General features: G+C 41.6%; 1 protein-coding gene across 4 annotated transcripts in view; it reads left to right on the top strand.

The window, feature by feature from the left end:
* LOC121290609 (bromodomain and WD repeat-containing protein 3-like) overlaps positions 1–26,271 on the top strand; it is a 181,341-nt gene that overhangs the window by 72,235 nt on the left and 82,835 nt on the right. For all 4 annotated transcript variants that reach the window (XR_005945850.1, XM_041211275.1, XM_041211274.1 and 1 more), the window contains 3 exons: positions 988–1,213; positions 20,840–21,022; positions 24,118–24,301. Coding sequence is in view for 3 of the 4 variants with exons in the window: in XM_041211275.1 (XP_041067209.1) it covers positions 988–1,213; positions 20,840–21,022; positions 24,118–24,301 (593 nt within the window). In the remaining variant the exon portion in view is untranslated. The remainder of the gene's footprint in view (positions 1–987; positions 1,214–20,839; positions 21,023–24,117; positions 24,302–26,271) is intronic.

Genomic DNA, 26,271 nt, shown 5'->3' with positions numbered 1-26,271 from the left:
CAGCATCCCACATTTAGCAGAGGGAAAAATTAATTGGGGTTATTGTTTTTCAGTGCTATCTGTTAAGCCTATTAGGAAGATGCATGTACACCAACATCTGGTGAGACCAATATAAGCCTTGACCGTGATACTTTTCAAGCTTGAGTAGCATTCTTGCACCTGCCAGCTATGAGAAATATAACTTAGACTGGGAATGCATCTTTAACATTAAATGTTATAGGTTAACTATACACAGCATTAGAGGATTTAAGAGACTTTCATGAGGACAGTCAAAAAGGTAGGTTTTGAGGCTTTTAGAAGCAAGGAAGGAAATAATAATGCAAAGGCTTAAGGGGGTAGAGTAGCTGGGGCCAAGGTAAAGTTCTGAGATCGTGAAAAATATCACAAGGGACTGTATAGGAACCCAGAGTCAAGGGTTGAGATGTAGGGTGAGACATGGCTGTGGATTTATAAACAAATTTTTAAGGTGAGAGTGGTGTGGACAGGATTGATGAGCGAGTGGGACTTTAGGGCATAGGTGGCAGGGTTTTGAGCAACGTGAAATTTGCCTAGATTTAAATATGAAGAATGATCTCTTGGGCAAATATACCTGTTAGATTATATTTCATCACAAGTGATTGTTGTCAAGAGAGCAGATAAAACTTCGCCAATCACAAATTTGTAGTTCATGTGAAAATGGCTTTAAGTAAATTGCAGTTAAAATTATGATAAGTATTGAGTTAAAGCAAGTAATTTAGTCTGGACAACGTGTTGTTACAGCACACTTGGGGATTGTCATGTGTTTTAATATTCTCACCTTTAATGTGCATTCTAATAAGATCATTAGTGAATGTAAAGCTCGATAATCAAAATAAGAACCATCTTAAAAAGTGTTTGCAGTACTTACCAGAGTAGTTTTGTTAGCCAAAACATATTGTTATGCACTTTGAAAAACGGATACTTTGCTGTGTTTGGAAACAGATGTGTTAATACGTGCTTTGTTTGCAGATTCCGGAACAAATGTTTTTCCATACTGACTATCGTCCGCTAATTCGTGATGGCAACAATTTTGTCTTAGATGAGCAAACTCAACAGGCTCCCCATCTCATGCCACCACCTTTCCTGGTGGATGTGGATGGAAATCCTCATCGAACAGAATACCAGCGATTGGTGCCAGGACGTGAAAACTGTCTGGATGAGCAGCTCATACCACAACTAGGATATGTGGCAACAAGTAAGTGGCTTAGCTTTGAGTAAATCATAGAAAGACCTTTAAACAATGAGCTTCAATTCTTCTTCTATAAACCAAATGATTAAGAACATAACATTGCTATGTTTATATATTGTTATGGACGGGAGAGAGGGATGGTGGGATAACTTTTTCCCCTTTGCTTCTCACTTCTCAGTTGTCTGCAACAAGATGTGTATTTTTGAGGGAGTGTTTAAAGGCCCTTTGAATGGTGTGACTTTTTTATATTAGACAAGGGACAGGCTGTCTGGTAAGTTTAAATCAGAAGAAAAAAAACAAGCATTTATTCACACAACACCTCGAAATGTAATCGCAATAAAAACACTCATTCTGTTGTGTACATGTACATGTGCAGATGCGCGTGCAATCACATGCATGAAAAGATGAATTCTCGAGACGATTCATGCACTTAGGTTATTAATGGAATAACAAGAAGCTAAACTTGTCTTTAAATCAGTGCTTTTTTAAGATGCAATGTTGCTGGCTTGGATGAATTCTCTTTCATGGTCCTTTGGAGTTGAATGGAAGTTAGAAGTCTGAGTTTCCAGACAAACTTGTGGCCAAGTTCCTGTAGAGATGAATCTTCGCAGGTGAAAGCAAATTAGCCCCTCTCTCACTGCCTTGGTTGACTGGTTGTTAGGCAGTGTTCTGTTGCTTTGCTGGAGAAATTGACCCCTCTTGCTTATTCTCCAGACTGACTTGCCTTTAGCTGCATGGTTCTTGGAGTAATAAGATTTTTTATCTAAAGTCCATTTTGATTATGATCAATACATCTATTGTTCACACAAATTATTTGAAATTAGAAACCATTGCTACACAATGGGGGATGAATGGTGGCTGTTCACACCTGCTTGTGATAACCTGGTTTCGCTGCAGCTCTCTTTAAATTTCAAACTTGCAGACACTGAATCTTGGGCAGGGGGAAGGGGGACGATTGAATTTGAGTTTCGGTAAATACCCAGAAAATAAGAAGTGTAAATTCACAAGTGGTTTCACATTTTGAATGTCTTTTCAAGGAAGTGCCTTCCACCCATGGACACTTAGATTTTAATGATTTTCCAGAAACATGTTCAGACATGTTAATCTTTGTCTATTTAGAAGTAACAAAAGAACACCTGACTTTTGGCAGCCATCTTTGCAGTACACTATCCAGAGTCCATATTGAATGAAGTCCATTTCTTGAAAATTAGGAATATGATATATCTTTACTGGGCATGATCATGTCATTAACTAATGGTATTGCTTAAATCCTGTCTTCATCTACTGACTGAACAAGCAGGCATTATTAAAGTTTGTAGCTTTAGTTCTGATTTTGTGCAGTTTTGCCCTTATAAGATGCAAAGTACATTACACTATATATGTTCAGTTGTGCAATGCCAAATTATTCAGGATTTCTTGATCTAATTTTTAAAGAGTGATTGTTAATTGTTTTCCACAGAGAGAAAAATGTTATGGGCAGAATTTTACGCCTCGCGGGTAGGTGCGCACCTGAACAGCTATGATATAGCGCACAACGTGTGCACTTGGGTGTCAGAGCCACACCCACCATCAATTAAAGTGCCATTTAAGGCTGTTAAAAATGCAGTTGACCACAATTTTACGTTGCCTATGTGATTTCGTGCTCGTCGCACAGGAAGATGGGCAGCTCACTTTTAACGAAACCTCATCCAAGAGCAGGATAAAAATGGTCCACATCATTTCCTATTGAGTAGTGAGGAGTTTAGGAGTTAGTTTGCTGCTCGTTGTATATTTGAATTTGACAGCTTCATTTCTGTTCTAAGCTTCAGTTTTAGCATTTCTAGGTTCCATTTCAGAACTCATTGGTGTCTCCAAGGCTCCTGGAGGGTTTTGACTGTGTGGATCCTTCCAGGCACCAGACAGTCTTCTGTTACCCTGGTAATGGGGATTGTGCTCTCTACTGAGTGACACGTCCTCTGAGGAGGAAAAGAGGGGCAGAAGGGAGAGAAGGCCAGGTGTCCCCATGCAGCTTCTAGGGGCGCCGGGACAGCAGGTAGTCCAAGGCGGAAGGTGTTGCAGAAGTGGCCACTATCCTGTTGCCACGGTTTACAGGCAGCAATGCAGCAACGTTTCTGCGGTGTGATGCTGAAGGAGGCTCCGCCTCTCCAGGGAAACTGTGACCTCCATTTGTCAGATGATTGGGCCTGAGATCATAATGGAAAAAGTGCCTTCCTATCCACCCTATCTCTGCCCATCATAATCTTATACACCTCTATCAGGTCCCCTCTCAACCTTTGCTGCTCCATGGAAAGCAACCCCAGCATATCCAATCTTCCCTCATAGCTCAGACCCTCCAGCCCAGGCAGCATCCTGGTAAGTCTCCTCTGCACCATCTCCAGTGCAATCACATCCTTCCTATGATGTGGTGACCAGAACTGCATGCAGTAATCCTATTGTGACCTAACCAGCATTTTATACAGTTCCAGCATAACCTCCCTGCTCTTGTATTCTATGCCTCGGCTAATAAAGGCAAGTATCCAATATGCCTTCTTAACCATCTTATCTACCTACCCTGCTACCTTCAGGGACCTGTGGATATGCACACCAAGATCCCTCTGATTTTCAGTACTTTCCAGGTTCCTAGCGTTCATAGTGCTAGGGCATAGAGCCCTTGCCTTGTTAGCCCTCCCCAAGTGCATTACCTCACACTTCTCTGGGTTGAATTCCATTTGCCACTGCTCTGCCCACCTGACCAGTCCATTGTTAACTTCCTGCAGTTTATGGCTATCCTCTTCACTGTAGGGGTTCCCCATTTCCCTCATAGACCCTCCCCACACTTGGGTTCGGGACACCAGATTCACAAGCATATGGCTTGAATAGGTTGACCAGTGAGACAAGTTTCTTCTGATTATTCGCAATTGTTTTCTTGAATCACCAACAACCTCACAGTACAAAGCCCCAAATTTAAAACATATTTATTCCCAGAGCCTGATACAAAATGACCATGACTTGGTTAAAACTTATAAAAACACAGGCAAAATACTACGTCCTGTCTGGAAACAAACCTTCAGACCAATATCACCAAGATATGGCTGAAACATATAATCCTCAACACAGAGATAAAAACAAAAAAACTGCGGATGCTGGAAATCCAAAACAAAAACAGAATTACCTGGAAAAACTTAGCAGGTCTGGCAGCATCGGCGGAGAAGAAAAGAGTTGACATTTCGAGTTCTCATGACCCTTCAGCAGGACTGGGTGAATCCAAGGAGAGGGGTGAAATATAAGCTGGTTTAAGGTGTTTGGTGGGGGGGGGGTTTGGGTGCGGGGAGAGAAGTGGAGGGGGTTGGTGTGGTTGTAGGGACAAACAAGCAGTGATAGAAGCAGATCATCAAAAGATGTCACAGACAACAGAACAAAAGAACACATAGGTGTTAAAGTTGGTGATATTATCTAAACGAATGTGCTAATTACGAATGGATGGTAGGGCACTCAAGGTATAGCTCTAGTGGGGGTGGGGGGAGCATAAAAGATTTAAAAATATTTAAAAATAATGGAGATAGGTGGGAAAAGAAAAATCTATATAATTTATTGGAAAAAACAAAAGGAAGGAGGAAGAAACAGAAAGGGGGTGGGGATGGAGGAGGGAGCTCAAGACCTAAAGTTGTTGAACTCAATATTCAGTCCGGAAGGCTGTAAAGTGCCTAATCGGAAGATGAGGTGTTGTTCCTCCAGTTTGCGTTGGGCTTCACTGGAACAATGCAGCAAGCCAAGGACAGACTTGTGGGCAAGAGAGCAGGGTGGAGTGTTAAAATGGCAAGTGACAGGGAGGTTTGGGTCATTCTTGCGGACAGACCGCAGGTGTTCTGCAAAGCGGTCGCCCAGTTTACGTTTGGTCTCTCCAATGTAGAGGAGACCGAAGGAGCATTTCACTTGCATTTCCCCCAACTTAGTCTACTGCATTCGTTGCTCCCAATGTGCTCTCCTCTATATTGGAGAGGCCAAACGTAAACTGGGCGACCGCTTTGCAGAACATCTGCGGTCTGTCCGCAAGAAAGATCCAAACCTCCCTGTCGCTTGCCATTTTAACACTCCACCCTGCTCTCTTGCCCACATGTCTGTCCTTGGCTTGCTGCATTGTTCCAGTGAAGCCCAACGCAAACTGGAGGAACAACACCTCATCTTCCGATTAGGCACTTTACAGCCTTCCGGACTGAATATTGAGTTCAACAACTTTAGGTCTTGAGCTCCCTCCTCCATCCCCACCCCCTTTCTATTTCTTCCCCCTTCCTTTTGTTTTTTCCAATAAATTATATAGATTTTTCTTTTCCCACCTATCTCCATTATTTTTAAATATTTTTAAATCTTTAATGCTCCCCCACCCCCACTAGAGCTATACCTTAAGTGCCCTACCATCCATTCTTAATTAGCACATTCGTTTAGATAATATCACCAACTTTAACACCTATGTGTTCTTTTGTTCTGTTGTCTGTGACATCTTTTGATGATCTGCTTCTATCACTGCTTGTTTGTCCCTACAACCACACCAAGCCCCCCACCTCTCTCCCCCCAACCCAAACCACCACCCCCCCCCCCCCCCCCCCCCCCCCCCCCCCACACACACACACACACACACCTTAAACCAGCTTATATTTCACCCCTTCCTTGGATTCACTCAGTTCTATTGAAGGGTCATGAGGACTCGAAATGTCAACTCTTTTCTTCTCCGCCGACGCTGCCAGACCTGCTGAGTTTTTCCAGGTAATTCTGTTCTTGTTTTTAATCCTCAACACGGCTGGTCTGTCCGGTGTTGACTGTAGGCCTGAGTTAAGCTGACCATACTCGACCCTCCTTCTGAGCCCAAAACCTCAGATCTGCTCCTCTTTTATAATAGTTTAAATCAGACATGCCAAAACATATTTCCTGTTGTTCCAGTGTCCATTTTTTGCATGATTCCAAGCAAAGTCCAGATAAATGTCATCAGCTCCTGCTAGTTGAAATAATACAGGGTTTTCCATGGAAGATGTATCCAGGCAAATATTACCAGTTCTCATTGTATGAGCAATTCTCCTGCTGTTTGAGGTGGCACAGTAACAGCACCTGGCTCCAAAGAGTTAATGAGAGTTTAAATGACCCTATTCCAGTACTGTTGTCTAGTGGTTGAATAATTCCTTGAGTGTATTGATGATATGTCCTTTATGCCATTATATTGGGTGATCAGACTTCTTGATCACGTTAGTCAATGTCCAAACCCTTTTGATGAGTCAGTGTTTTCACTAAATGTCTGAATTAACCCCTTGCTGCCCAAACCTGTACTGCTGACTGCAGCTTATCTTTTTGAAATTTATAGTTCCAATCATGAGGTCAAAACATGTCCGTGGGTTTGAAATTATGTTCCATAAGCTTCCCAGTTGGAGGGGATTTTGATCCTACATCTCCCTCCTTTAACTCTTTTATACCTTAAATGAGATATAACTGCTGATGAATTTTCTGCCGTGATGAGTTATTTGCAGGTTCTAGCCAAACCTTACATTTTTAATAGAGTCTATGCATTTGAATCCATCAACTCAAATTACCCTTTAAATAACCCTTCCAATTTTACCTGTTTTGCCTTATGTTTTAATTTACAAGATAGTATAAGTAAATATAACACCATAACTAACTGTACAATTGCTAATATATGTGACACAATTCAAATGCAAGAGGGGCTTCAATATTGAGACCAATATCCCACCAAAAGGATTAGTGATCTCCCTGACCTCATCTCTCATTTTACTATTTTCCTGTTGGAGAGTATAATAATGTTTTTGTGAAAGCTCCATCTTTCTTTACCAGTTTTGTTAAATGCTTGGGTAATGGCAAGATATCATACCCAAAATGAGATATTGCTGCTCGTTCACATTTTTTTTTGCCAATCATGGATGACTAAGTGTTTCCTCCCCCTTAACTAACTACGTTATGTACACATTTATCTAAGCATTTACCCATTTTTCAGCATTCCTTCTCTTTGCAATTGCATGTAATCGTACAGACGTCAGGCTTTCTTACATCTACGACTTCTTAAACACAGTAAATATAATACAGTAATGAATTGCACAATAACAAAAAATGAGGAGCAATACAGATCCAGGGATGGATCTGAACATTAGTGCCAAAATCAATTCCTTCCATGACCACTTTGTCGAAGCAACTGCAGATCTTGTTACTTGCCGTTTGCCTGTAAGAAAAACACAAAAGATCTATTTTGCTTGGAGCAAAATGGGTTAATTGTCCAAACCTATCTGACAATTGAGCAACTTAAAAATTTTGTAATCCCAATGTAAATAAATTTTAAGAAACAGAAACTGTTTGTACGTTTTGAATTCTCATGATATCTTGTATACATTTGCTCAGATTTCTTAACATTCTCCTTCCAATTGTTTAAATTTCCAAGCTCTCTTTTTTATTTCTCCTACTATTTGCAGTCTGAACACAAGTTCCAATTAGCAGTATCCAATCTCAAAATTTTCTCTTTTCTAGGGACAAAATTTTCAAATCCTTAAACTTTGCAAGAAGTTTCTAACCCAAAACCAATCCGGTTAGGATTAGCCATGATCACTTCAAATATCCCAGGTTCCAATCAACCCTACCAAACATTAAAACAACCTCCCTCTCAGGTGTGAATTCGTACCTGGATTAAAATTCCCACATGTTTATCAAAATACCCTGGAATCATGATTCTGGTCAATAATCATGACTCCAGGCTCCTGCCTTGAAGATTTTACTTCATTACTCCCTTTTAAGGTAGATATCACAATTCCCATTGTGAAATTTACTTTAACTCAAAAGTAGTAAAACTTACTACTGTAAAAATCTGTTTCAGGAGAAATTTTAAAACATAATCATCCACACAAAATCTTTATTACACACACATTCTCTCCCTTTTGGAAGCATCCAACTGTATCTCCAAAGTATTCCTTTAAAGTTATCAACTCAAATCAATGAACGTAGCACACGTTTTACAAAGAAACAAAAGAAAATAGCCCTGGGTTCCCAAGGTCGTCTTTCTTCAAGGTACCTTTTGAAACACCTGTAAGTAGGAACTAAAGAGAGAGGTGAATTTTCACAGTACAACATCCTAACTTCGGACAAAATTTAAATTTCACAGCAGCCTCACACAGCATGGGAGAGGACCCCACTTTATTTCTTTTGCTCTCAGACCAAAAAACACAATTGTTTTTTTACAGTCCAATATTCAAGTTATCATAACATCTTTCTCACTTAACCAGTTGAAAAAAAAATACAGCTTTTGAAACACATTAAACAACCAACTGATTTAAAGCCACATACAGAAACAGACCGCAAGGGGTTAAAGAATTTCTAAGTGACACAGACTTGCAAATGCACAGAGAAATCAGAGACAAAAGACCGTGTCTGTTTCTCGCAGGCGCGCGCGCGCACACACACACATACACACACACACACACACTCAGCACAAAAGAATAGCACAATTGGATTTAATACTTCCAATGTTCACCCAGTGACAGGCACTGAACACTGGAGCACAGACGCACAAAGTCAATTAAAATACACAAACAGAAACTGAACCCACTTATATATGCATAAAGTTGCTTTTACTGTTCACACAGCATTTTAACTATACTGTGGGTCTATCAACTTAATTTCTTAATTTCCCCTAACCATTTTCTTTAATCCCAGAGTTTCTGTTATATCTCAAACCTTAGGCAAACAGCTGGACCATGGTCTTGCTGACAGAGCTCATCTCAGCAGGGACCAGTACCTGCTGCCTGGTCATTTTCCCTTTTAAGTTCCCAATTCCCTTGCTTGCCCTGTATATTACATTCTCTGACTCTTGAAAAACCTTGCCACATTTTTCAGCACAATAAACTGTTATAACCAAAAGGCCTGTTACCTTTTCAGTTCTTAGCTTTTTCTCCTCCATCCATTCTTGGAAGAACACAACTTCTTCAAAAGCGACCCTGTCTTCCGCCTCCAGGCACTCAGTGAGCAGTGTCTGGACCTCCTTATTAGAAACTTCGCTACTCCAGGGACCTTGACCCTTTTCTGTTCCTTTACCAAATAGTAAGCAACCTTTATACCCTCACACTCAGCCTTCAAGTCCTGAGCTGTGCCTTGACCTCATAATATAACCTCCAGTACTTGCTTCTCTCTTCCTCTATCTTAAGAGATCTGGCCCTGATAAGAGCTTACTGTCTGTTCGTGCCCTGACTGTTCAGCGGCTCTTTCTGCCTTTAGTTCCCCAAGTTCCTTCGTCAAACATTTAACTAACACTTCCCTGTTTAGGCTTGTTTCCTCTGGTTTAATATTTTCACGCTGGCCTATACGTGATGATGGCCGTATCCATATAACCACACTGCCTTTTCTATCTTCTTTTGCCTTTGGGATGACTCAGTCCACCCCTTGACCCATCCTAATGGATCCTCTGAATTAGCTATTTCCCTTAAAGGAGCCTCGCTTGGCTTTAGCTTCTCGCAGATATGCTTTTGTAACCTCATTTCCATTGTCATGGGAGGATCACTTTTCTTCCCCCATTTTGTTCACAGTACTATCTGTCCCTCCATACCACCTACTGGTGTCCTGTCATAATCACCAATTCTGTAGGGGTTCCTCTTTTGCCTTGGACACCCTCCCCGCATCCAGTTCGGGACACCAGATTCACAAGTGTATGGCTTGAACAGAATGACGAACGAGACAAGTTTCTTCTGATAATTCACAATTGCTTTATTGAATCACCCACAATCCCACAGTACAAAACCCAAAATTTGAAATAACTTTTTCCCAGAACCTGACACAAAGTGACCATGACTTGGTTAAAACTTACAAAACACAGGCACACACGACCTCCTGTCCTCAAACAAGAGGTTTAAGAAAAAAACCCTCAGACCAACATCACCAAGATATGGCTGAAACAAGTTTCAAGGTACTGGCAAAACAAGTTTTTCCCCCAAATTTTCACAAAACACTCAGACCAATATCACTATGATTTGGCTAAAATTTACAATCCCCAACACGGTAGGTCTGTCCGGTGTTGACTGTAGACCTGAGTCAAGGTGACCAAACTCGACCCTCCTTCCGATTGCAGCCCAAAATCTCAGATCTATGCTTCTTTTGTAATAATTTAACTCAGACATGTTTCCTGTTGTTCCAGTGTCCACTTAGTTGATCCCATGCAAATTCCAGAAATGTCGTCAGCTCCTGCTAGTTGAAACAGTACAGGGTTTTCTATGGAAAATGTATCCAGACAAATATTATCCATTTTCATTGCTCATTGTATAAGCCATTCTCCTGCTGTTTGAGGTGGCACATTAACAGCACCTGGGCTCCAAAGTTAATGAGGTATTGAATGACTCTTTTCCAGTGCTATTGCCTGTGATGGTTGAATAATTCCTTGAGTGTATTGTATTGATGATAAGTCCTTTGTGCCACTGTATTGGGTAATCAGCCTTCTTGATCGTGTTAGTCAATGTCCAAACCCTTTTGATGAGTCGGTGTGTTTTCACTAAATGTCTGAATTTAACCGCTTGCTGCCCAGCCCTGTACCGCTGACTGTAGCTCATCTTTTTGAAATTTATAGATCCAATCATGAGAGGTCAAAACATATCCGTGGGTTTGAAATTATGTTTCATAAATTTCACAGTTGGAGGGGATTTTGATCCTACATTACTATTTATCATCCTACCATTTTTTGCGTCATCTGCAAATTTCTTGATCATACCCCCGACATTTAAGCCCAGATCATTTATTTACAACACAAACAGCGAGGGCCCCAACACCGAGCCCCGCGGAACCCCACTGGAAACACACTTCCAGTCACAGAAACACCCCTGTACCATCACCCTCTGTGTCCGGCCTCTCAGCCAGTTTTGGATCCAGTGTGCCACTTTGCCTTGGATCCCATGGGCTCTTAACTTTCTTGATCAGTCTGTCATAAAAAGCCTTGCTAAAGTCCATGTAGACCACATCAAATGTATTACCCTCATCAACACTCCTGATTACCTCCTCAGAAAGTTCAGTCAAATTTGTAAAACATGACCTTCCCTTAACAAATCCATGCTTACTATCCCTGATTAATCCATGTCTCTTCAAGTGCAGATATATTCTGTCCCTCGGAATTCTTTCTAGTAACTTCTCCACCACCAAGGTTAGACTGAGGGGCCTGTAATTTCCTGGTCTATCCCTTCCTCCTTTTTTTAATAATGGGATAACATTAGCAGTCCTCTGGCACCTCACCTGTGGCTAGAGAGGATTCGAAAATTATTGCCAGGGCCCCTGACATCTCTTCCTTTGCCTCCCTCAACAGCCTGGGATACATCTCTTCCGGGCCTGTGGATTTATCCACTTTTAAGGCCACTAAACCTGCTAATACCTTCTCTCTCGCTCTCGCTCGCTCTCTCTCTCTCTCTTTCGCTCTCTCTCTCTCTCTTTCGCTCTTTTGTGCTCTCTCGCTCTCGCGCTCGCTCGCGCTCTCTCTCTCTTAATTTCCTCTACTATTTCACAGTCCTCCACCCTGATGTCTATGCCTGTGCATTCCTTTTCCATTGTGAAGTCTGACACAAAGTATTCGTTGAGGACTGTACCCACTTCTTCTGGATCCATTCAAGATTACCCCTTTGGTCCCTAGTTGGCCCTACTCTTTCCCTAGTTATTCTCTTGCTCTTTATATATTTTAAAAAACCCTTTGGGTTTTCCTTTATTCTACCCATGCACTCTTGCAGCTTTCCTAATTTCCTTTTTAAGTCTCCTCGTGCACTTTTTACACTCCTCTAGGGATTCTGCCGTATTGAATCCTTGGTATCTGCCATAAGCTCCTCTTTTTTCCTTAATCCTAACCTTTATGTCCCTTGACATCCAGGGTTCTCCGGACTTGGTCCCCCACTTTGTCTTTACGGGAATGTATTTGCCCTGTACTCCTGCTGTTTCCTCCTTGAATGCCTCCCAGTGCTTTGACACAGTTTTATTTGCGAGTAGCTGCTCCCAGTCCACTTGGGCCAAATCATACCTCAGCCTTAGTAAAATTAGCCTTTCCCCAGTTTAGACCTTTTATTCCCAGTCCAACCTTATCCTTTTCCATAACCATCCTAAGTCTAACAGTTATGGTCACTTTCTCCAAATTCCTCCCCCACTGATATGCCTTCCACCTGCCCGGGCTCATTTCTGAATATTAGGTCCATAACTGCCCCCTCCCTTGTTGGGCTTTCTATGTACTAGCTAAAAAGGTTCTCCTGGATGCAACTTAAGAATTTTGCTCCCTCACTACTTTGCACACTAAAACAATCCCAGTTAATATTTGGGCAGTTAAAATCCCCTACGATTACTGTCTCATTATTCTTACACAAGCCTGAAATTTGATTACATATTTGATCCTCTATCCCTTACTGACTATTTGTTTGGGGGCTGTAATACACACCAAACAGCATATTTGCCCCTTTTCTGTTTTTTACTTCTGTCCATATGGCCCCATTTGATGATCCTTCCAAGATAACATCCCCCCCCTCACTTTTATAACTGATTTCTTGATCAATATTGCGAGCCCCACCCCTCCTCTTCTATCCTCCTTCCTATCTCATCTGAATACCCTATAGCCAGGAATATTGAGCGGCTTTTTCCAGGGGTCGGTGGGGGATCTTGGTGGAGTGTCCCAATCAGCTGTCCACAGTTGTGTCAAGCTGGTTACCGTTGCTTTAAAGAAGAAACTTTGCCACCATTACCTAGTTTGACCTGCATGTGACTTCAGATCGTAGTAACATGGTTGACTCTTAACTGCCATCTGAAATGACCTAGGAAACCATCCAGTTGTATCAAATTGCTATGAAAACTTCTAATAAGAATAAAATGGGTGGACCATGTGGAATTGGTGTAAGCACGAGATATGACATAGACACAATCAGCCCAGTTAACCCTGCCTACTGGTCCTTCTCATTCATGTGGGGACTTGTGCCAAAATTGGGAGAACTGTCCCACAGACTTAGCAAGTTTCTGACATAATCATACACTCAAAATCATGCCTTCCAGAAAATGTCCAAGACTTCTGCATCACCATTCTTTGGACAGATCAATTAGAGATGACAGCATATAATTGGGAGGGTGTGGCCCTGGGAGTCCTTAGCATTGACTTTAGACCCATTGAAGCCTCATGGCACCAGGTCAGCAGCGGAATCAGTAGTTCACCATGTTGTAAACAAATGTAGGTCTCTTACAGTCTGAGACTGGATAATTTATAATAGAAAACAAGGAAAGGCAGAGCAATTAAACAACTACTTTAGTTTTGTCTTCATGAAGGAAGTCACAAATAACTTCCCAGAAATACTAAGGAACCAAGGGTCTATGAGAAGGAAAAATTGAAGGAAACTAGTATTACTAAAATAATAGTACTGGAGAAATTAACTGAAAGCTTATAAATCCCCAGGGCCCGATAATCTACATCCCAAAGTATTAAAGGAGGTGGACGTGGAAATAATGGATGTGTTGGTTGTCATCATCCAAAATTCTGAAGATTCTGGAACAGACGCGGCAGCTTGGAGGGTGGCAAATGTAACCTCACTTTTTAAAGAGGGAGGGAAGGAGAAAACAGCAAATTACGGACCTGTTAGCCTAACCTCAGGAGCAGGGAAAATGCTAGTGTCTATTATAAAGAATGTGATTACATCGCACTTGGAAAATATCAACAGGATTAGACAAAGTCAACATGGATTTCTGAAAGGGCAATCATGTTTGACAAACCTACTGGAGGTCTTTGAGGATGTAACTAGCAGAACAGATAAGGGAGAACCAGTGAATGTGGTGTATTTGGATTTTCAGAAAGCTTTTGATAAAGTCCCACATAAGAGGTAGTGTGTAAAATTAAAGCACATGGGATTGAGGATAATATAATGGCATGGATTGAGAATTGGTTAGCAGGCAGGAAATAAATGGAAGTAGGAATGAATGGGTCTTTTTCGGAATAGCAGGCAGTGACTAGTGGGGTACTGCAGTGATCAGTACTTGGGGGCCCAGATATTCACAATATATGTCAATGATTTAATTGAAGGAACCAAATGTAACATTTCCAAGTTTGCTGAAGACATGAAACATGGTGGGAATGTGAGCGATGAGGAGGGTGTTAAGAGGCTTCAAGGCGATTTAGACAGATTGAGTGAGTGGGCAAATACATTCCAGATGCAGTGTAATGTGGATAAGTGTGAAGTTATCCACTTTGGTAGGAAAAATAGAATGGCAGAGTATTATTTAAATAGTGATAGATTGGGAAATGTTGATGTTCAAAGGGACCTGGATGTCCTAGTCCACCAATCACTGAAAGCAAGCGTGCAGGTGCAGCAAGTACTTAAGAAGGCAAATGGTATGTTGGCCTTCATTGCGAGAGGACTTGAGTACAGGAGCAAAGATGTCTTACAGCAACTGTACTGGGCCTTAGTGAGACGACACCCGGGGTATTGTGTGCAATTTTGGTCTCCTTACCTAAGAAAGGATATACTTGTCACAGAGGAAGTGCAGCAAATATTCACCAGGCTGATTCCTGAGATGGCAGGATTGTTGTACGTGGTGAGATTGGGCCGATTAGGCCTGTATTCAGTGAAGTTTAGAAGAATGAAAGGAGATCTCATTAAAACATATACAATTCTGACAAGAATGGACAGACTGGGTGCAGGGATAATATTTCCTTTGATTAGGGGATCTAAAACAAGGGGTCACAGTATCAGGATTCGGAGTAGACCATTTCGAACTGAAATGAGGAGAAACCTCTTTACTCAGAGGGATATGTACCCATGGAATTTGCTACCACAGAAGGCCTGTGGAGGCCAAGTCACTGAATATATTTAAGAAGGAAATAGATTTCTGGACTCTAAAGGTGTCAAGAGGTATGGGGAGAGAACAGGAACACGGCGTTGAGATAGACGATCAGCCATGATCATATTGAATGGTGGAGCAAGCTCGAAGGGCCAAATGACCCTGCTCTTATTTTCAATGTTTCTATGAGCACCACCTGGTAGAAGAATTGAGGGCAGCAAGGACACAGAATGTAATCTGCTTGGGAGGCTTTTTTTTAATTCTTTCACAGGACATGGGTGTTGCTGGCTAGGCCAGCATTTTTATTGCCCATCCCTAACTGCCCTTGGTGATGGTGAGCTACCGTCTTGAACTGTGCAGTCTATGTGGTGTAAGTACTCCCACAGTGCTGTTTGGAACAGAGTTCCAAAGATAACGACAGTGAAGGAACAGCGTTATAGTTCCAAGTCAGCATGGTGTGTGGCTTGGAGAGAAACATGCAGCTGGTGGTGTTCGTCTGCATCTGCTGCCCTTGTCCTTCTAGATCAGGCTTGTCCAACATTTTTGCGTGGGGGTGCCACATTTCAATTTTTTTTCACTCAAGGGGCCAATGAGCAAATTTCTGAAATATAAGGTTTGGCACAACATTAAATGTGAACTTAAAAAGAAAAAGCTCCTATGAAAAGAAACTACTCGCTGAGGAAATAAATGTCACAACAATAAATTAATTTTTTAAAAATGTGGTAAATAAAGATGACCGTCAGAGTGTGAAAGGGTGATTGTGTGTGTTCAGCTCACTCCCAGCCTTGGGTGCTCACTCACTTGCCCTCACTGAGAGTGGATGAGAGTGTGTAATGGTGTGTGGGGTGAGGGTGAATGAGAACCCTGAGAATGAGTCAGACACACTCTGTCTTCCCTCTCACCACTCTCACACACACACACACTCTCTCACTTCTCCCTTTCACACACTTAACCCCTCTTGCGCATACTTATAATTAACATTATAAGAAAGGTCAGCCCTGTGTTTGGATTGCTGATAACAGTAAACATTAGGACAGCCACGTATCTGAATTGGATGCTTACAGTAAAAGTAATGTCAGTAACTCATACGGTTGGGCATTCAATGCTCCAGTTTCGCTAAGACAAATTGGATCGTGCTGAACAGAATCTTAGTTGAAAACCCACCTATTGAATGGTTCAGGGACATTGTGTGCAAACCACCCCCTCGTCTGCTTGCCCACTAAATCAGCAGGGGATGGGGTGCGATGGGAGGGGAAGAGAGACTTGGCGCAAGGCCTGAGGTTTAGTGGTGCCTTAATGCAGGTGCATCTGAGGGCTGTGGAAAGCAGTGAGAGCTGAGGGAAGTGGTGAGCGGTTGGGGGAAAGGGGTGAGAGGCGGGTGGGGGGAGGAAAGGGAGGCGGAATATGGCGGAGGGGGCAAGCGGGGAGAGAGTGTAGGGGAAAGTGTGGCTCTACATGCCCCATAGTCTGTCTCTCTATCTCCATGTATTCAAAGCAGCAGTTATTTGCTGCTGCTCCGATCACAGCCTGTTCCTTTGAGCCTATCAGCAGCAAACATGGGAGACAAACAAGCTGTGATTAGGGGAGCAAGTGCCTTGCAGAAATCTTTAATTTTACTGATTGGTCTTACTGGCTGTGGGGGCCACATAGAAGGGCTTGTGGCTCATGGGCTGCTGGTTTGACAAGCCTGATCTAGGTGCTAGAGGTCGTGGGTTTGGAAGGTGCTATTGAAAGAGCCTTGGGGAGTTGCTGCGATGCATCTTGTAGATGGTACACAATTCTGCTGATGTGTGTCAGTCGTGGATGGAGTAGATGTTGGAGTTGGTGGATACATTGTCAATCAAGTGGAATCAAGCGGACTGTTTTGCCATGGATGGTGTTTGAACTTCTTGAGTGTTGGAGCTTCACTCATCTAGGAAAGTGTATTCCATCACACTCCTGATTTGTGCCTATCTTGATGGTGGACAGGCTTTGGGGAGTGAGATAAGTTATCTGCTGCAGAATTCTCAGCTCTGACCTACTCTTGTAGCCACAGTATTAATATATGGTTGGGTCCAGTTCAGTTTCTGGTCAATGCTAACACCCAGGATGTTGATGCGGGGAGGGAATTCAGCCATGCCTTTAATGCCCATGACCAAGAGTGGCTCAGTAGCACCACTACTAACAGCTAGCTAAGCCCTGAAGGACAACAGCTGCCAGACCAAGGCTGCAGCAGATTATGAGAGAACCAACATAAGGGAAAAACCTACTTCACATTGCCCTCACCAATCTACCTGTTACAGGTGCGCCTGTCTTTGACAGTGTTGGTAGGAGTGAATACCGCATAGCACTTGTGGAAGTGAAGTTCCACATTCACACTGAGGACACCTTGCATGGTGTTATGTGGCACTACCACTATAATAAATGGGATAGATTCAGAACAGATCTAGCAGTTCAAAACTGGGGATCAATGAAGCACTGAGGGCCATCAGCAGCAATGGAATTGCAATCCACCACAGTCTATAAGTTCACGGTCAAACATATCTCCCACTCTATTATTATCAATCCAGGGGACCAGCTCTGGTTCAATGAGGAGTGCAGTAAAGCATGCTAGGAGCAACACCAGCCTTACCTAAAAATGAGTTACCAACCTGGTGAAGCTACAACACAGGACTACAGACATGTTAAATAGTGGAAGCAGCATGTTATAGACAGCTAAACAATCCACAGATCAGATAAAAGTTCTGCTGTCCTGCTACATTTCAGTCATGAATGGTGCTGGATAATTAAAAGCTAACGGGAGGAGGAGACTCCATAAACACCCCCATCCTCACTGATGGTAGAGCCCAGCACGTCAGTGCAGAGGACAAGGCTGACATGTTTGCAACCACCTTCAGGCTGAAGTGTTGAGTGCATGATCCATCTCAGTCTTCGCTTGAGGCCTCAAGCAGCACTGATGCCAGCTTTCAGCTGGTTTGATTCACGCCACATGATATCAAGAAACAGCAGTACTGACTGGAGTCATACTTACCACAAAGGAAGTTGATTGTGGTTGTTGGAGCCAATTATCTCAGCCTCAGGACATCACTGCAGGAGTTCCTCAACGAAGTGTCCTGGGTTCAACCATCTTCAATTGCTTCATTGATGACCTCCCTAACATAGTCAGAAGTGGGGATGTTTGCTAGTACTTGCAGTGTTCAGTACTATTTGCAATTCCTCAGATACTGAAGCAGTCCATGTCCAAATGCAACAAGACCTGGCTGACATTCATACTTGGCCTGATAAGTGGAAAGTAACATTCACGCCAACAAATGCCATGAAATTATCACCTTCAACAAGAGACAATCTAATGACCCTTCCCTTGATATTCAGTGGCATTATTATTGCTGATTGCCCGCCATCAACATTCTTGGGGGATGTTCACCGTTGACTAGAAACTTGACTGGACCAGCCATATAAATACAGTGGCTAGAAGAGCAGGTCTGAGGTTGTCTATTTTGCACCTCCTAATTCCCCAAAGCATTTCCGTCATCTGCTCCTCCTGATTACTTAAAGCATTTCCATCATCTACAAGGTGCAAATCAGGAGTGTAATGTAATATTCACCATTTGCCTGGATGAAAGCAACTGCAACAGAACTCAAGACTATCCAGGTCAAAGCAGCCCACTTAATTGGCACCTCACCCACATTAACATTCACTCACTCTGCTACTGGTGCATGGTGGCTGTAGTGTGTACCATCTACAGAATTCATTGCAGCAATTTTGCAAGGCTTCTTCAACAGCATTTCTGAAAGCGGTGACCTTTAAGCCTGGAAAAACAAGGCAATGGGTACATGGGAACACCTCCACTTGTCTTGGAGGCAAATCCTCCACTTGTCTTGGAGCTATATTGCTATTCTTTCATCATCGTTGGGTAAAATTCAGCTGTCTGGGCCTTACTTTCTGGAGTTCTCTCCCTAAATTCCCCTGCACCTCTGCCGTTCTTTAAGATATTTCTTAAAAGCTGTCTCTTTTGGTCATCTGCCCTAATATCTCCTTACGTAAATTGGTGCCATATTTTGTTCTATAATGGCCCCTGTGAAGTGCCTAGGATGTTTTATTACATTAAAGGCACTGTATAAGTACAAGTTCTTGTAACTGCACTGTGGTTGTACCTACACCACATGGACAGCAGCAGTTCAAGAAGGCAGCTCACCACCACCACCTCGAGGGCAGTTAGGGATGGGCAATAAATGCTGGCCTAGGCAACAATGTCCACATCCCATGAATAAATTAAAAAAAACACCTGGAGTACTCTACTGTGTAGGTCTGCTTACCTAAGGAAGGATATAATTGCTTCAGAAGGGTTAAGTATCGTTGAAAATAGAGACATTTTTTGTCAAAGCTTTTCATCTTGTAGTCATCAGGCCAATTGGCAAGAAAGTGTCAATGTCAGGGAAAACAATATATTTATACTGTATGAGAAGACAGTGCTGATTGGTTGGCAAGTGGACTCTGAGACATTGCATCTTTTTCAGCTAAACAAAATAAGTGACAGCCATTCACTGGTTTATTCCCCAGGGCAATGTCTTGACCAATCAGAGTCGAGCTGCCTGGTTTAAATTTCAAACAATCCTTAACAGTTAACTGTCAGTCACCAACTGGTGCATTCTTCATGGCAACGCCTCTGCCCATCAGAGCCCACTGGCCAACCAATCAGCACACTCTTCATATACAATATAAATTGATGTTTTCCCCTGACATTGGCACTTTCTTGTGAATTGTGCTGATGAGTGCAAGACAAAAAGCTTCGACAAAAAAGTCTCCTCTTTTAAGCAATACTCAAGTTCTGTACCGCCAGACAACTGTTTGTATGGCTAAAGTTCACTAGAATGATTCCTGGGATGAGAGGATTGTTATATAATAAGAGGTTGTTATATAAGTAGAGTAAAATGGGCCTATATCCTCTAGTTTAGAAGAATGAGAGGTAATCTCATTGAAGAGCATAAGATTCTTAGAGATCTGACTGGCTAGATGCCGAGAGGCAATTTTCTTTGGCTGTAGAGTCTAGAACTAGGGCTCATAGTCTCAGGATATGGAGTCAACCATTTCGATGAGATGAGAAATTTCTTAAACAAAAACAGAATTACCTGGAAAAACTCAGCAGGTCTGGCAGCATCGGCGGAGAAGAAAAGAGTTGACGTTTCGAGTCCTCATGACCCTTCGACAGAACTTGAGTTCGAGTCCAGGAAAGAGCTGAAATATAAGCTGGTTTAAGGTGTGTGTGTGGGGGGCGGAGAGATAGAGAGACAGAGAGGTGGAGGGGGTTGGTGTGGTTGTAGCGACAAACAAGCAGTGATAGAAGCAGATCATCAAAAGATGTCAACAACAATAGTACAATAGAACACATAGGTGTTAAAGTTAAAGTTGGTGATATTATCTAAACGAATGTGCTAATTAAGAATGGATGGTAGGGCACTCAAGGTATAGCTCTAGTGGGTTTTTTTTTTTATTTTATAATTGACATATGTGAGCCTTTGAAATTCCCTATCCCAGAAGGCTGTGGATGCTCTGTTGTTGAGTTTATTCAAGATGGATTGCTAGATTCTTGGTCACTATGAGAATCAAGAGATATGGGGCCAGGGCAGCAAAATGAGGTAGAGGTAGATCAATCAAAATCTTATTAAATAGCGTAAGTTCTAAGGGCCATATGGCCTGCTGCTGCTCCTATTTCTTATATAGTATAGAATGCCTTTGACCAGCTCCAACTCCATTCTCTTCATTCCCAATAGCTGCCATCACCAGGTTCTCCATTCCCCGTCATTGGCTCAGTCTTTGGAAGAGTTAATATTCTTTTAAATATCTGCCTAATGTTGATCTGTTAATAGGTGATGGTAATGTTGTGGAACAAGTAATTGGGCAGCAAACAAGTGACCAAGATGAGCAGAACATGGAACTTAGTGTTCTGGATGGCATAATCCGAAATTTACAACTGGAGCAAGACCAGCGGATGGGATCTGAGCAACATGGGACAAATAATCCACCCAACAGGATCAGCACACCTGCAAGAGGTACAGCTTACTTTTTTCAGTAATTGTTCCTAGAGCATCTACTGTTTGCAAATAGCAAACTAAAATCTTAGAGAAATGTTAAACACACTTAAGTTTTATTCAAAGTAGCTCAGACATAGAGACCAATTTAACTTTTTACAACTGAGCAGCATGGTGCCATTTCATTCTGCAATTATTTGAAAATGCCACACCTTACATTAACTCTACCTAATGTGGCGATGCTTTATCTCGCATGTGTATATATATTATGTGTGCACGCAGATTGCCTGTATATTAAAGTATATAAAACTTGAACTGACTTTGATAATTCCAGTGCTGTTGGCTGAAAAAAATTGCCTCCTGCACCTTCAAAATATTTCTTTGCGGTACCAAAAAAGGCTTGAAGTTATGTGAAATTATCTTAAATCAAAACTTGTTAAAATTGCTTATACTTTTATAAAGTGCTTAAATGTACAAAGCAGAATGGGAGATAGAGAAGACTGACTGACTAAAAACAAATGTTTTTGTTTAAAATTGTTGTCTTTCAGCTTTAGTTTTACCGTGTTAATATAGTAATAAAGCTACTCCTGGCTTTATTGTAGCATGTTTTATTTTAGTGTCAGTTCATTTTAATGCAAAGCAAAAAGGCAGCCCAAATAATGCCCAAAACAAACTGCCTAGGGATTAATTGTTGGTGATTTTGTTTTTTTTGTGAAGTGTGTAAACTTAACGATTTTTAAAAAGGGTTCACTATGAGGCAAGGGTTAAATAGTACACTGCATGCCATACTCTACCTACACAATTGTATATTCCTAATATTATGGTGTTTCAGGCCTTGCCTTAATTATTATCCTGAGTACAAGAATGGCAACTACTCCCATAAGTAGTCTGAGCATCTTATGATGAGGAGTGTGTGCAGGCTTTTGAATATCTAACTATGATGAACTGGGGTGAAACAGTAGTATTCCCTCGTGATTTTTAAGTTGTCTTTCACACGTGTACTTCTTCAATCTCTTTGCAGGAAGACAAAGAAAACACTGAGTGAGATAAGGATAGGTACAGATAGATAAGCTGCTTGATTTCACAGTGAGTGAGTGTGCTGAACATCAGTCATGATCAGATTCATTTACCTCAGTCAGCATAACTTGCCTTGACATAATATTACAAAATAATGAACAAGTTACACTTCCCCGCATCGGTTAGTATTCTTACTTAAATTTAAACAAAGAAGCTGCCTTTGGCATTCCTTCATTCTCCTTCTCGTCATGGTAAAAGCTTACACAAACAGCTTTCTGTTTTAATAAAACATGCTATTGTCTTTACAGTCTTAGTTATAGCTGATTTCTTGTGTTTTTTGAACCTCTCTCTGTTGGCAGCTGGAAAAAAGGCTTGCTGTAATCCCTGCCAAACGCTGGGAACCAGTGTGTTCCAAGTGTATTCGGTATGCAATGTTTAGTGATTATTAATTGCTTCAGTCCTGACCAAAGGTTACTGACCTGAAAGGTTAATTCCATCTCTCTTCACAGATGCTAACTGACACGCTGAGTATTTCTGGCATTTTCTGTTTTTATTTCTGGCTAATTGCTTATTGTTTATAGCAACTGAGAAAAATGCCTTTCATCAGCAAATTAACTAATGCAAATGCACTTTTCCTTTAAAAACCCACCTTTAAATACAACTCTTATTTTTTCAAAATCCTTTCCACGCAAAACATTTTTTCCCAATCCTAAAACGTGAAAATGATAGCCATGTATAGAAGTTATAAGTCAATCGTTAAACTTGCATTTTGTCAAAAATATATACCCCAGTATTAATAAAGTGAATGTTCTGTGGAGAAGCTGCTATTACTGATAGATAAATCTAAGTCACACAATTGCAGAAGATTAACTACTTGAAAGGAAACTAATATGAGGGTGGAGTGTGAGAGAATGGATGTTATTTTTTAAAAAATATTTTGGGGAACATTGTGTTATTCTCTAAAGAAATGTTTGTGTATCTGTGTGATTTGACTAAGCTGGGCAAGAGATTGAGAAGAGTCAGGTTGTCTGGGGGTTTGAAAAATGAAAAGGGATAGAGTTTGAGGTACAGTTAATAGGTTAGATCTAACATTTGCATTTTTAGATAAGTTGAGAGTTTGTTTGAATATCAGAGGGGAGTCAGAGGTGGCAGGAAACATGTTTGCATCTTGCAGGAGTTCCATAGGTAAATAGTAGTGGTAATATAGTTTGACCTAAAAGCAAAGACAAGATGGAAACATGAAAGATCTTATATTTGTAAGTGTTTGAGTTTCAAGGAGGTGTGAGAACAATAGAACAGAGATGAGGGGGCGGGGGAAGCTATTTTCGAGTTGCAGTTGAACTGGAGCTATAGAGATAGATAGAGATAGCTCCAGTTACAGCTCAACAGCACTGGCTCTGGGCTGGGAAGGTACGCAGTTTGAATCACCCATCCAGTCAAACCAGAAATGCCTTGGGCTGCAGCAGGCCGTTTTACTCTGAAGTGGATTCCACCACAGAGTGGAAGAGGGCAAAGGGCCTGTAGTATACCTTTATTGAAGCTACAGCAGTTTGCCTTGTGTAATATTACTGGATTTCATCGTTAGACAGCTGCAAGAGAGTATTGCCAGGAAAGTATTCACTTGTGGGTTGACCAAGTGGAGAGCTTTGGGGGAACGTTTGGTAAGAGTAACCTTAATTGTGTAACTGTAATCTTGTGTGCTCAAGCTTTCTTTTAATTTTCTTAATAAAACTTTTACTTTTAATTTTTAAAATCCCAGAAGTGTACCTGGACCTTTTACTGCTGAGATTGGTGTGTTGTTTTCTCATTTTCAGAGTACAAAGAAAAAGGTTGTGGCCTATAAGCTAAGTTTCTCTGTGGGGTTTGGTTTGCGCAGCAATTATCACCGGCTGTGGTCATAACAAGAGCATTATTGAACTTCTAGCTGGCTTATTATAGATTCTACTTCATATTCAAATGCATTTTCAGCCAGCTGCATTACAGAAGTGCAGATATTGAAAGGCTAATTGTGTATATTACATGACACACCATCAAAATTGCATAATTAAGATGCTAAATTTTTTTTTCCTTGTTAATTTTATATTTTGTTCTCTTTCAAGTTTTAAGGAACCCAAGCTCTGATATTCTGTCACCGCCAAATGTGGGACTGCGTCGTAGTGGGCAGATTGAAGGTGTTCGTCAGATGCATCACAATGCTCCCCGCAGTCAAATAGCCACAGAAAGAGATATCATGGCTTGGAAACGAAGAGTGGTAGTACCAGATATTCCACCTAGTGTGAACAGGTATGAAGTTTTTCTAGCAAATATCTGAAATCGGTTACTGGATATAATTTGTTTTATTTCCTAGCCAAATGTAATGGAATGTGCTTGTTTCGCCCTTGTCTTTTACAGCAAAAATAAAATGGAGTTAAGCCCCTCTTAAGAAGGCATTTTACTAACACCAGTATGACCTTTTCCATTTCCTTTGTACCCTGACTTATATAGTCAATGTATTATTTCCTGGTGTGTGTTAGTTATGCTTACTATAAGGATAATTTTAGGGCTATGGAGAATCATCAGCTGGGATCTGTCAGTTCGGACTGTTCAAAGGTATTGGAGAATAGGTTTCAGTCCATCTGTGTGGAGTAGATTTAAGGTTAGACTCCCATAGTAAAAGTAGTTCTCTGTATTATCCAGTGCCTGACTAGGAGTACAAAAATTTAACAGTGCAACTCAGGAGTCAGGTGTTGATATGTGAGAGTATTGTGAATTTACCCTTGGAGACATTTGCTTTAATTTGACTGTCGGGAAAAATAACCTGAGTATGATGTTAAGCGTAATTTATGTTGAAGAGGCCCCCTTATTAACTTCAGAGTTTATTTTGAAACATTTTGAGCATTCCCACATAAACTGTGATTGATGTATAAAATCTAAAATCTAACAATTGAGACAAGAGTTCTTGTGGTCACTGGAGCCTGGTTTGCAACTAAGCAGTATAAATAAGTAGTGCTGGTTGCAACAAAGACCAAATGCTGGAATTACTCAGCAGGTTAGATAGCATCTGTGTGGAGAGAATCAGAGTTAATACTTGAGGTTGAATGACCCTTCATTAGAGTGTCATCCAGTTCAGATGTGCAGAGCCTTGGACAGACCCCATCGGGAGCGTTTCAATCCGTTATCTCAGGAATCTGAATCTCAGGAAGAATATGATGGATTAGAGTTTAAGTACAATCATTCACGATTTAATCAAATGGCAGAAAAGACTTCATGAGTTGAACAATCTATGCTTAAAGTAACTTGTGGTGGGAATCACTCTACAATTCTCTTCTATTACTGAGATATAATATTGCAAATTTTCCATAACTGCAGTTGGACTTATCATTTAACCAAGTGAGAGTGAAAAGGCCTGACTGACATCTATTTGTGGTCTAAGTGGTATCTGTTGTCATAGCTCTGCTAACTAATAGTTTAACGAGCTATTGCATGGAGTTGATAGGTAACTTTAAGTGTGGTTGCTAAAGAACATCTCAAAGATCTGTGAAGTCATAGAGCTTGAAATCTGACCTATTATTCGTCTGACTGAGAACACCAAACTACGAGTCTACTAAGCCTGGGATCTCAGTGGGCTCCTCTACAACCGTGAGAGCTGGACAGCATATGCTAGGTAAGAGAAAAGGCTGAACGGTTTTCACTTTGGCTGTCTCAGTCATATCCTCACCATCTCTTGGCAAGATAAGATTGCCAACCCAGAGGTCCTGGAGTGCGCTAATTCCATCAGCATGCACTCATTGTTAAGCCAACAACGTCTGCACTGACTCAGTCATGCTCATCAGATGGATGACAGCTGTATACCCAAAGATCATCTGTATGGTGAACTAGTCACTAGGTCATGGCCTGCTGGATGTCTGTGCCTCTCCAACAAGGACAAGGACAACTACTGAAAGCAAGAAATGGAGGTGGCGGACATTAACACTGACAGAGCGCAGTCGCCGATGGCTGTGACATCTGGAGACTAATTGTTTGTAGTGGCATTGGAAAAGAAAGCTCAGCTAGCCAAGAAGAGGGTCCAGAGAAAGCAGGCCAGTGAATGCTACACATTCTCAGCCCACTGTCATTTTCTGCAGCAAATGTGGCAAAGACTGCCATGCCAGAGTGGGGCTTCTGAGTCACACCAGGTGAGCTTTAGCAGAGACTTAACTAGCATGGTGCACATCGTTGTCTCATGAGATGGAAGGCTGTCAATGCTGCTGCTGCTAACCCTATTAAAACAAATG

This window comes from Carcharodon carcharias, chromosome 18, assembly GCF_017639515.1.
Source record: "Carcharodon carcharias isolate sCarCar2 chromosome 18, sCarCar2.pri, whole genome shotgun sequence".
NCBI lineage: Eukaryota > Metazoa > Chordata > Chondrichthyes > Lamniformes > Lamnidae > Carcharodon > Carcharodon carcharias.
Note: the sequence above shows the minus strand (reverse complement) of the source record. Positions and strands in the feature narration are given on the sequence as shown.